Source organism: Hakea prostrata, chromosome 9, assembly GCF_041222555.1.
Source record: "Hakea prostrata isolate BN-2017 chromosome 9, UWA_Hpros_2, whole genome shotgun sequence".
Lineage (NCBI taxonomy): Eukaryota > Viridiplantae > Streptophyta > Magnoliopsida > Proteales > Proteaceae > Hakea > Hakea prostrata.
The window spans coordinates 8,035,530-8,047,200 of NC_142608.1; the positions used below are offsets into that span (position 1 = coordinate 8,035,530).

An 11,671-nucleotide genomic window follows, 5' to 3' on the forward strand; every position below is an offset into this window, starting at 1 on the left:
TTAGAAATATTATTGCTAACGTAATTTAATGTTTTGTGACAAAATAAGCTAAATTCTAGACATCATACTTGACTAGCCTCTTGGCTCCATGTCTTAAGGAGTACATTCCATTGTTCTAATGGAACACACTTATCTAAATGGGCTAACATCTTCTTTTGTGTTCCGTACTTGTTGAACATATTTACTTTTAGCTCATGCTTAAAATCCTTCCATCACTCATTCAGTTTAATTTACACCCATCTCCCACAATCTTCAGGGAGACTAAAATTTTCCTACAAACATAATATGATAACAATTAGTCTAACTCTAGGCAATATATGAATACAACAATTTTATATGTAAGAAATATGATATAATAAATATATATTATATATATTTTTTATTCACTACGTCATCTTTCAGAGGTTGTGGGATTTTCCTCCAATCAGAATAAGAAACAAGAAGTAGATACAAAGACTTCGGTAATGCGTTTGGCTCAAGAAATGCCTCTTTCGACAAGTCAAGCAACATTGACAATGCTTTGTCGGTCAACTTATAGAAGCATTTAATATGATAAAGCTGAAAGAATGAAAGATATTTTGTGAACTTTTTATTTCCCAGATACAATGATATACTTGCATCTTTCATCAGTCGTTTATATTTATCTATTTCTATACTTGACCTATCTGCATTCAATTTTCTATTGTCGTCCTCAATATCTTCGTCTACATTTGCTCCCAACATTTCATTTACCATTATGTGTATCAGAGATATTGGTTACCTCAAATTCCATTGGAATTTCAGGTAGGGGTGTGTGTGAAGATAATGCTTCTCCATATTGTTGCCAAATTTTATAATTCCTTAAAAATCCATCACAGACCAGATGTTTAGTCACTTTAGTCCTACTCCACAAAGTTGATTTATGCACTTTATACATGGGCATATGATTTGATCCCCACAAGCTGCATTAGAAAATGCATTATCTAAAAATTTCTCAACTTCTTGCCTGTGTAATGCAAACAATTGAAAGAATGGATCCTTTGGTCTTTGAATCCAACTCCTATGCATAGTTTTCACACGTATCTGGTCAAATAAAAGAGTGTTAATAAACTTGAGGAAAAAAAAATGTTAAAACTATCTCATCATCTTTAAGCAATTAATCTATGCATGTATCATTTTTAAATGCAGTTTTAACTCTGAAATTCACCAAGGAATCTTTCTGTAGTATTAGTTTATTCAACCTCCAATTTTCAGTTCAAAACTGGTATCAAAAAAGGGTTTCTTTGATGGACACCAAAAAAATAAGCAAGATTACTGACAACTTTTAAGTTGGCCTGCAGGTTTTCCCAATCATCCAGCTTCCTTGGTCAAATGAAATGAAAATTGATCATATCCCAATTGTAGCTAATATTTTTCATTTGATGGTCTCAGAATCATTTACAGCAGGACTAAATGATGAATACATGTCTAAACAACTTCACATTAAATTAGAAAGTGTAAAGACTTCAAAAAATTATTGGATGACTATTCAGGGTTTCACTATTAATTAGTGTTCAATATCGAACAAATTTCTCCTACTATTCCAGTAGGGTTTTGACATCTAGTTATTGATTGATGTTAATTTGCTTATCCATGAGAGATGCATGAGACAGCCCTTAGGCTTTTCTGGTTCTAATGTTTGCCGAGCTGAAACCCTTCAATTATTGATAAACTGAAAATGAAATCAATAAAAATCATCAAAACGTAAATAAATAAAACTGATATATGATGAATCTACAATTGATAAACACCAATAGTAAAGAGAGAAGTGTAGAAATAAGCATTCCTTGAACATAAATTAACTAATTAACCTTCAATCTGGTCATCAACGAAGAGTGAATTACAAGAAACATGAAAATAAACTCAATTGAAAAAGTACGTTAACATCTATTATCCCTGTTAAAATGAGGTCGATGACACAATGTTTGAAATCCTTATGCCACATAGAGATACTATTTATAATTAACCATGAAAGGAAAGTGAAGTATAATTTTACATAATTTGGACTTGGTAAAGTATTTTTTTAGCGAATATGAATAAGGGAAAACCTTATTATAACTTATATGAAACTAACCATCATTCAAGGTGATGCGTCCAAAATCTGTTCAACCCTTAGATCACTGATGAATGATCTTCAAAACAATCGTTAGATATGGCCCGACCGTGGAGGTCGGGAGGCCACCTCCGAAGGCTAACTCAGTTAATGAACTGATCACAAAGGCTTTGGCTAACTGCAAACCAAAAGTATGAATACGATTGCTGGGAATACGATTTGGTTACCTTCTTTGTATGTAGATTATGACTTATATAGTGTTTATCTTCTAATCATGTCCGTTGCACTCGTTCGAGCCTTTTTTGGTAACCGTCGGATCTTTACGGTTAGACCTAATCGTGGGGTGATGGACAACTTCCCTTAATCACACAATCCTTTGTTGCGGGTGAGGGAGTTACTCCAGTTTGCTCGATCGTCTGCTACCGTGAGCGCTAATAACCGCCTCTTGGTGGGTTATCCATCTTGAAATTCATGGGCATGTGCTCTCCTACTAAACGTGCAAGGTTTCTTCCTTAGCACGCTACCTTCAAACCCGGTTCATTCGAACCTGAAACGGTTAGATCGTTCCCGACCGGGATCAATGGTTGAACGGAGAGTAAACCCGGTTTCTTCATATTTTTCCCGTATCACAAGGTGACGAAGATGACAGTTCAGAGAAAAATCAAAAGAAACAAAGTCGAGGTCTAAATCAAGAATGGACGACTAGACTAGTTTGGTTGTGTGAATCCCAAGATTCGTGAAATTTAGAGATTCACATTTTTACACTAAAAATGTGAATCTATAGATTTATGGGTATGAAGTGAAATCCAAAGATTTCATCTTTACTATAAAAGCATTAAACATTTGAACCATGACTCCATAAATGTTTTTCTAGAATGAATCTACAAATTTCATTACAAAGATTTAGGCTAACCAAACAGTTAATTTTATGAACCATGACTCCATAGATTTGAAATCTCTAGATTTTGGAAATCTTCAAACTCAAGTAACCAAACGGGCCCTTAATTAGCTGCATGTCTCAGTACTCCACCGTTCTACTTAGGATTTGAGTCACGGACTACTAGTCAATAGACTCAATACTTGGATTGCATGAGCTGAGCAAGTAATGAGATGCAATAACAGGAAATTGAAAGAGAGAATATCTTAATGCATCGTGATTTTATTTGAACCGTAAACTTATCACCAACACTTGCCCATTATTAATCCTCATCTTCAGATGACAATGAAGATCCGGGATTGATCATTCCACTAGTGTAGTATAAGACAAATACACAGCACACATGCATCACAAACCTTCTCAACAATCACCTTCTCAGCAATCAAGCATATAGCTTATAGAAGGAAGGGAGATTGAGAAATGAACAGAGGATCAACTTGTAAACTCTGTCAATTTCACAAAAGAATATATTCACATAGAAGAGGAAAAGAATGAAACATCAAAATCAATCAAGTTATGGATTTCGAGAATCAATGTAGAATGTCATTCAACGAGGAAGAGAATTTGATCGACTTCAGCATATCTTCTCTTTCATCAACAAAGTTTTGCCAGTAACAGACTTGGTAGAATTTCTTTGCTTCATTGCATGATGTCGGTTCTGGCATTTAGTTCCCGTTGTTATCAAGAAAATGAGCAATCAACTCCTCCTTGAACCTGAATTCTTATGGTTGATGCTTTTATTCTCTGGTTCTTCATTGTCATCTCCAATGGAAGGCAAAAGAGAAAAAATCAAATTAGAATTGCAAGAAGTTGATTGAGCCATATGAGAAGGTGGATTTAGGTTCACTTGAAGGGATCGTCATGGCTGCTTGTCTCCAACCAATTCATGTTATAAAATGATATTGGATAGAATCTAGGGATGCAATGTTCATAAGAGATAAGCTTCCTAAAGATCAAGGCCTGACCTTTAGAGGACTCAAGAAATGGTTATAGAGTCAATTGTGGAATCTTAACCAGTCATTTATGATACTAATCCCAATATGATTTTGGAATCAAAACTTAGGCAAACTTCCAAAAGAGATAGGGTACCCAAGAACTTCGGTGAGGACTATGTGATCTACCATTTAGAAAATGATTCATCTACCTATAAGAAAATGATAAGATCTAGAGGCTCTTGCCAATTGATAGAGGCAACTACTGTTGAAATGTACTCTCTTACTACAAAAGTAATACACGGATCCAATCACTTTACCTAAAGGGGCTTAGAGTACATGTTATAAATAAGTTTAATTTGAAGACAAAACTAAATCTTGATGGATTTGTAGCCCAGTATAAAGCATAATTTAATAGCAAAGAACTATACTCAAGTTAGTGGGGTTAAATATTTTGACATCTATTCACCGGTCCATTATAATTTTTCTTGCTTTGGCATCTATTGAGCATCATGTTGTGCACCAAAGGATGTAAAATGGCTTTTCCTTAATGAAGATTTAACTAATGAAATTTACATGAACAGATATGAAGAGTTTATCATGAAAGGTTATGAACATAAATACTATAAATTAAGCTAGTCTTCTATGATCTTAAACAAGCACCTAAATATGGCAGCAAAATTTGACAAAAATAGTAAAGAGTTTTGACTTTTCTAACCAATAACTTAGATAAGTGCTTTTACATAAATATGTACTGAATAAGGTTGTAGTTATCAATTTGTATATAAATGATATGTTGATTCTTGGTTTTGATCATCCATTAGTGAGTGATGTTAAAGAAAAAATCATAAAAGAATTTGACATGAAGGATCTTGGTATTGTAAACACAATTCCTGGTATGAAAGTAAGTTTCATTAGGTAAAGGATTACCTTAACTAATCTAGTTATAATGAGAAACTACTTTCTAAATAAGGATACAGTGAATATATATTGGTTGAGACACCATATGATTATAGAAATGCTCATACCAAAAATATTTGAAGCTTTGACTCAATTTGATCATTCTAAACTAATTGGAAATCTCTTATATGTAATAAGTTGTATTAAGCCAGACATAGCCTATACAATAGGTATACTGAGTTGATTAACTGGTAATCCTGATAATGAGCATTGGGCTAGCTTCACAAGGTTAATGAGATAACTTAAGGGTACTTCAAACTATACTCTTCTCTAAATTGAACAACCTTCAATTCTAGAAGGATAATTGTGATGCATCTTGTTGCTCAGATATGGGAACAACAAAGCCTATTAGTGATTATATTTTACGCTACATTAAGTGGTTGTTGAATGGAAATCTAAGAGATAGTCTTGTATTGCTTTGAGCTCTATCCTCAATGGAATCAGAATTATACGCTCTAGCTTCAGTAGGAGATAAGGCAAAGAATGGATAAAAATCTGATCCTAAATATTTCTTTCTTTCTTTTTTTATTTATTTATTTTGGTAAATAAATATTTCTTTTTTTAATAATCTTTTTAAGTTTGTTCAGTGATAATCAAGCAACAACAATTATGGTCAATAACTCATTCTTTAATAATAAAAGGAAACAAATTATGCTAAGACAAGTTATGTTAAATTATCTTATAGAATAAGGAATAATCACTTTGATCATTATGACATTAAAGGAGAACATCGCAGGTGCCCTTGCAAAGGGATTGAATGTAGAGCGAACATTCAAAATTGTGAGAGAGATGACGTTAGAGACAGCATAGATTGGTCTTAATCCAGTTCTATGTTAAACTAAATTGTTCGACTTTCTTCTAGTTAAATGTTGATTACTTTATTATTCAAAACAAGGAATAAAATTATTGATATGTTTCAATGATATTACTCTAATCATTTCACATCAACTCTATGTCTCTATGTCTTCCACGGAAGGGTGTATCGTCCCAAATTTGATAATACAATCAATAATTGTGTTAGACATGATAACCATAACATCCAAACGGAAACATTGAATGATTCTTTACAAAAGAAACCATTTAGATCTTATTCAATATAAAAATGCAAATGACTTTCAATCATCATGTGGATTGTACTAAGTTTTTTTGGTTAAATTAAATATTTGTGCAAATTATTGAATTCATATGTTGTGAAACTCATATTTAGTGAATTTGCAATGGAGGGTGAAAATGGAAGAGGGAATCCAAACCTAAAGCTTGGTGGATCTCGATGATGATTTACTTGATGAGTAAAATCGTTTAAGGCTGCATGAGATTGTCGTGTTTGTTCTTTATGATAATAAGTAATTCACTTCCAAAAAAAACTAATTAGATTGGGTTTAGATTTGTTATGAAACTCATGTTTTGGTTAGAAGTATTTATTTGGACTTAATTGGATATTATTCTCTTTGGAAAATTATCAATGATTCTACCAAGTTTAAACATTACATTTCCAAGACGAGTGTTGAAGCCATATGTAGAACATAAGAGGATGGATGCTGACTGCAACCACAGCAATTCTCAAAACTCTTGCTAAAGAACAAGAAGGGAAAGAAGAAAAGAAAAAACATCTGAAAACTCCACTACAATGAGGATTGGTAGGGTTAGCTGTACAAAGAAACAAGGACGCCCAGCCCAACTCTGCTAAGAACAAGAAGGGAAAGAAGAAAAGAAAAAACATCTGAAAACTCCACTACAATGAGGATTGGTAGGGTTAGCTGTACAAAAGTAAAACAACGATAACATTGACAACGTATCTGCAATACTCTCAATTCTCACACAGCAAAACAAAGTCCAGGTCTGTTGAAGAAGAATCAAAGAAAGAAAAACAAAATCTGTAATTACAAATTACAAACAAAAAAATAAAATTACAAGACTTAATTACCATACCAACCCGACATTACGTCAACAAAGGATTCAATGCGCCAACGTTCATTGCGGTTGCGGAACGCGACTGATAAGAGTCTCACCACCAGTCGCCTGAAACTCCGTCCCAGATTGAATCCCTCCGGCAGCAGCAGCAGGAGAATAAGAATGGATCATCCCGTGATTCCTCGTTGCGTAGTATGCCTGCGGCTGATGCAACATTTCAGGTGGAACTATTCCAGTTGGTGAATATTGATCAACTCCACCGGCGAACACCTGCCCCATACCATGAACTGGTTGTGCAAATCCCATCGGGATTCTCTGGACGTAAGTTGCCGGCATCGGAACTCCTGCAGCGTGGACTTTACCTGGTGGAACCGGACCCGGACCCGGCACGTAATAGACCTGCATCGGCTGGACTGCCGGACCAGGAAAGTGACCTGCCGGCAAGTACTGCCATGTAGTGTTATCTATGTAACCAGTTTGTCGCGGAACCGGTTGATCGCCTGTACCTGTACCTATTTGGCTTTCCTTGGGTTCCTTCATATAGTTAGGTTCTTCTAACTTGGTTTTGACGGGTGGAAGATCTGGGATTGAATGAAGGTAGGGCTGCGATGAGGTTGATCCATAGAGAGACGCAGCCGCCGGGGCCGGCGAACCGGGGTCGGATAAAGATACGTTATCTGTCAAAGTGGGTCTGGTTTTGGGTTTGGTCTCATCTGAGTTATCGAAGCCGAATAGATAATCGGGGACTTCGGAGACGATGGAGGAAACTTCGGAGCGACCACGCTCTAAGGAAGGCGTGGCGGAGACAGCTTCGCCGCCGTTGAGGGCGTCGAAGAACCACTGCTCTCGTACGCGCTTAGATTGACCGTCGATGATGGAACTGATGCTGCTGGAGCTGGAGCAACTGAGGGGAAAGAGGAATAGCCGAAGACGAGCGGTCTTAGAGTTAGATCCCTGGGTGAGGCGATCGAACTCTTCCATCATGTTCTCTACATCTTCGTCGGTGGAGACGGTGATCAAGGCATCAAGTTCTTCGTTGGGGAGTTGATATTTGATGGTGAAATCAGCGGAGCCGGAGAGCTTCGAAAGTTTCGCGAGTAAGGCTGAGAATTTGGTGTTACGCTGAACTGCGACGATACGTGTGTCGCCTCCGACGTATCGGAGCTGGTTATCATGGGGGCGAGGTAGTATCCGACCGCCGAAACTACACATGAATCTGACACGTGGGTGTAGATCGTTGGAAGGCGGCAGCTGGTCGGACCGCGGAGACGAATTCACAGAATCTGCCGTGCCGGAATCAAGCTCGGCTGCTTGGTGGTGTGAAGACATTTCAGGCTGCCGCCGCCGCCGGTACCTGCCACGCACAGGCGAACGATGGTTAGCGCGAACAAAGGAGAGAAGGACGTGGAAAGATCAACAGATCAGTGGGTAACTCCCAAACTCCTTTTTGGTTGGTTAATGATAATGATGTGGTGATCCATGGAACAGACTTTGGCGGTCCATTCTTATTCACGACTACAATTTTTTTGGGTAAAATTCATGACTCTAAATTTTGACCGCTCGCGGCATTAGCCGTGAGTAATGGTCGAACGGGATAATTGTCTCCCTTCTCACCTATTCTGCCTGGGAAAACTCAGAAGTTTTTGGTGCTTAGATGCCGAGAAAAGAAAACATTTATGAGCCCATATGTAAGGGTGTAAATGGATAATCGAAATCTGCTTCGGCATCCGTTTAAAGGTATCTGGATTATTAATAGGATGCGGATATGGTATACTCATTTTTACCAAATATTATCCATCCGATAAAATTATCAGATTAAGTTACTTATTTAAATTTATTATTCTTATTTTTATAAATTTTATCTATGATATGTGACTATTTCTTTAAATTTTCTATTAAAATAACTACCAAAGTCGTTAAATTCTTAAATTTCAAACCTAGCCCTCACAAATAAAAATGTAAAGATGTAAATAGGCAGTCAAAAACATGTATTCAATCTATATTCATGTCCGTTTAGAATAATCTACTTAAGAAAATAACTATCCGATTATCATCGGACATAATCCATTTGAAAACCGATAGGATATTATCCGAATCCATCCGATCTTTTGTAATCTAAGGCTGGGTAGCTACTTTACTCAATTTAGTATTTGTATTAAAGAAAATTTTATTTAAGTTTTTACAATAAAAAAATATTTGAATTTAAATATTTAGATACATATAGTTTTTTCCGTTATAACTTTATTTGAATTGAGATCTAATCCATAATTAGACACTACAGATTTATTAAAAAAGAAAATTCTTTGTCAAGCATCTATACAAGCAATTTAGTAAGCGTAAGTAGTATTATCTTAACAAATTTTGCTCAAAAAATTAAAAAAATAAAAATTTAATATCAACCATCACTTTTCAACTGTTCCATTAACTCTCCGTTAGAATAAAAATTTCCTCCCATCATAGATCATTTCCCTTGTACTGGGTAAAACTACCGTGCAAAAGCAAACGTTGACCAAAGATTTTTTATACACACGGAGGAGGGAAATGATTTTACATTCAAACTTTGACAGCATCTATGCAACTGTCCTCTTAACTGTCAATGGTTTTCTTGTTCCCTACTTTGGTCTAAACAAATTCGGGATGTCCAGTTGTGTGCAACAGACAGCTTAAAAGTGCTACTCGCTCAAGAGCCAGAAGAGGCAAATTAGAATCTTCTTAGTTTATGAAGAGATTGCAGAGGCCAGGCTGTGAAAATCTGAAGACTAAAGTTTGCAGATACACTCAATAATTTCTATATTAAATTAAATTACTTAAACGTGACTAATCATTTTAGAGCTCCAGCCGGAGGAGTTGTATACAGACAGAGTAGCCCTGAAACCTGAGTCTAGAGATGAAACAAACAGGCGGAGCATATTAAAAAGGAAGAATTCGGATATTTCTCAAGGAAAAAGGATATACCTTTTGTTTGAAAATGAAAGGCTAAGGTCACACTCCAAGTATTGGAATTTTCAGCTTTTGCTCTACTTCTCAACCAGAGAAGAGAAGAGAAGAGCAGAAACAAATGAAAAACCAGTAATCAAAGCGTATTCAAATCCGAAATCTATTTTGAAAATCAAAGATGGAAGAAACTTAGGTTTTAATGGAGAATCAAAGAAGAAAAACAGAGAAAAAAGCAATTCAGTAAAATTTCCAGCATCGATCAGAACATCAGTTCTTATTAAAAAAAAAATCACAAGATCGGTAAAGATTGAGACTTACGATTTGCTGTAATCGCCTAATCCGCTCCTGCTTAATGCGAAGATTTGCTTTCGATCCTTTCTTCTTTTGTTTCTTGCTGAGGAAGAAGAGAAGAGCGGGTAGGAGAAAATTGATTTTGCAGAGAGACTCCGAAACGTTCTTATATCTTGGGGGTAAAGGATTGGGTAGTTGAAGAAATTGCGGAATGGCCGGCTGGGCTAGCGTGGGGCCCTACCGCCCTTGTCCCGTGGGCCCGGGGTAGTGGGGCCCAGTGATGATGATGCGGTGATGTCACTGCTCTGGATTGGGGTCAGGTTGATGGTCCCCACTCTGTCTTTTCGTCGTATACGGGGGCGAAATAGTCTTGCCAGTTGTATGTTGGACCCACATGTGCTTTTCGCCGGTATACTTTCCTTCACTGTGGTTTCCTTGTCATTCGGATCGTTACGGCGTTACTCGATTGCCGTGATTTCTGCAGTTCAGAATATTAGATATGGTGAGAGATTGAACCCTAGGAATTCGTTTGGTTGGAGGGAAATATCAAATATTTTCTTTTTGGTAGGAAAATATTAAATATTTTGACTAAAATAAAAATAAAAAATAGGTATTTAATTATTAGCATATTATTTTTTTCAGGTAAAATAATTTTTACATTCTAAACGAGGATGTAATTTTTATTTACTAGCTCTCTGAATTCTTTTTCTTCAGTAGATCAATTTATATTAAACATAAATTTTATATCCAACCAAATAACTTAGTAAAATTAGGTTTATTTTACTCTATTTACAAATTACAACCAAACGTCATTTAAAGGGAAAAAAATCCTTTTACATTGCTTGTCTTGAGAATACATGGTCAGAATAAGAGGGACAATGACAATTGTATAGTGGAAATTTCAGAGACCATCCGAAGGACGGTTTGGACTTACCACAGCATCAACATTTTAAAATGAACATTAGAGATTTGGAGCTGATGACTGAAATCTTGAGGAGTTTATAAAGATGGTCGGCTGCAAATGGCACAAATAAATAAGTTGATGAAGCTACTTTCATTTATTAAATTAACAAAATTATGATTTATATATATGATTGACTCAGTACAGATTAGAGCAGAACCATAGAAGGTGGATGGTAGTTAGTGAAGAAGAACTTTCATAAAGCTTTGTGTAATTAAAATAGTTTTTGTGATGATCAATGGATTAAAATGGCTGTTTGAAAATTAGAACTTGGATACATTATCATCAACATTCATATGAGTTATTGTAATATGTGACTCAAATTCTTCTACTTGACTTTGGAGATTGACATATTTTGGGGTTGAACTTCAGTGTTGCGCATTTAATACGCAGCACTATGATACCGACGGTCAAGATCAAATTTTGATCGAGATTTCGATCTCGACCGTCGGTAGCACATGTTGTGCATTAAATGCACAGCATTCAAGTTTGACATCATATTTTGATGAACAATCCAAATGATCAATTTTGTAATAAATATGATCGAAGGAGAGAGCTTGGGCCGCTCGGAACTCATCACTTATCTCTTTCTCGATGCCTTGATGGTGCAGTATGATCCAAGCCGATGTTGACCCATTTACCCAATTGAAACTTTAGATTCTCCTATAAGG

The 11,671-nt window shown here is 36.0% G+C and overlaps 1 protein-coding gene across 2 annotated transcripts; it reads right to left on the reverse strand.

Annotated features, from left to right (window-relative positions):
• Positions 1–6,591: 6,591 nt before the first annotated feature.
• On the reverse strand, positions 6,592–10,193 carry LOC149004457 (uncharacterized). 2 transcript variants are annotated; one of them, XM_089169598.1, is made up of 2 exons: positions 10,067–10,193; positions 6,592–8,165 (listed from the first exon to the last, which is right to left on the reverse strand). In XM_089169598.1, the coding sequence occupies exon 2, from the start codon at positions 8,138–8,140 to the stop codon at positions 6,872–6,874; it is 1,269 nt and encodes a 422-aa protein (XP_089025724.1). In that variant the 5' UTR covers positions 8,141–8,165; positions 10,067–10,193; the 3' UTR covers positions 6,592–6,871. The 2 variants fall into 2 exon arrangements, with proteins under 2 accessions (XP_089025724.1, XP_089025725.1); XM_089169599.1 differs by having other exon boundaries at positions 9,767–10,193.
• Between the last annotated feature and the right edge of the window lie 1,478 nt (positions 10,194–11,671).

Excerpts from the sequence above, each read along its gene's own strand:
- LOC149004457 (XM_089169598.1), bottom strand. The coding sequence starts at position 8,140 with ATGTCTTCACACCACCAAGCAGCCGAGCTTGATTCCGGCACGGCAGAT.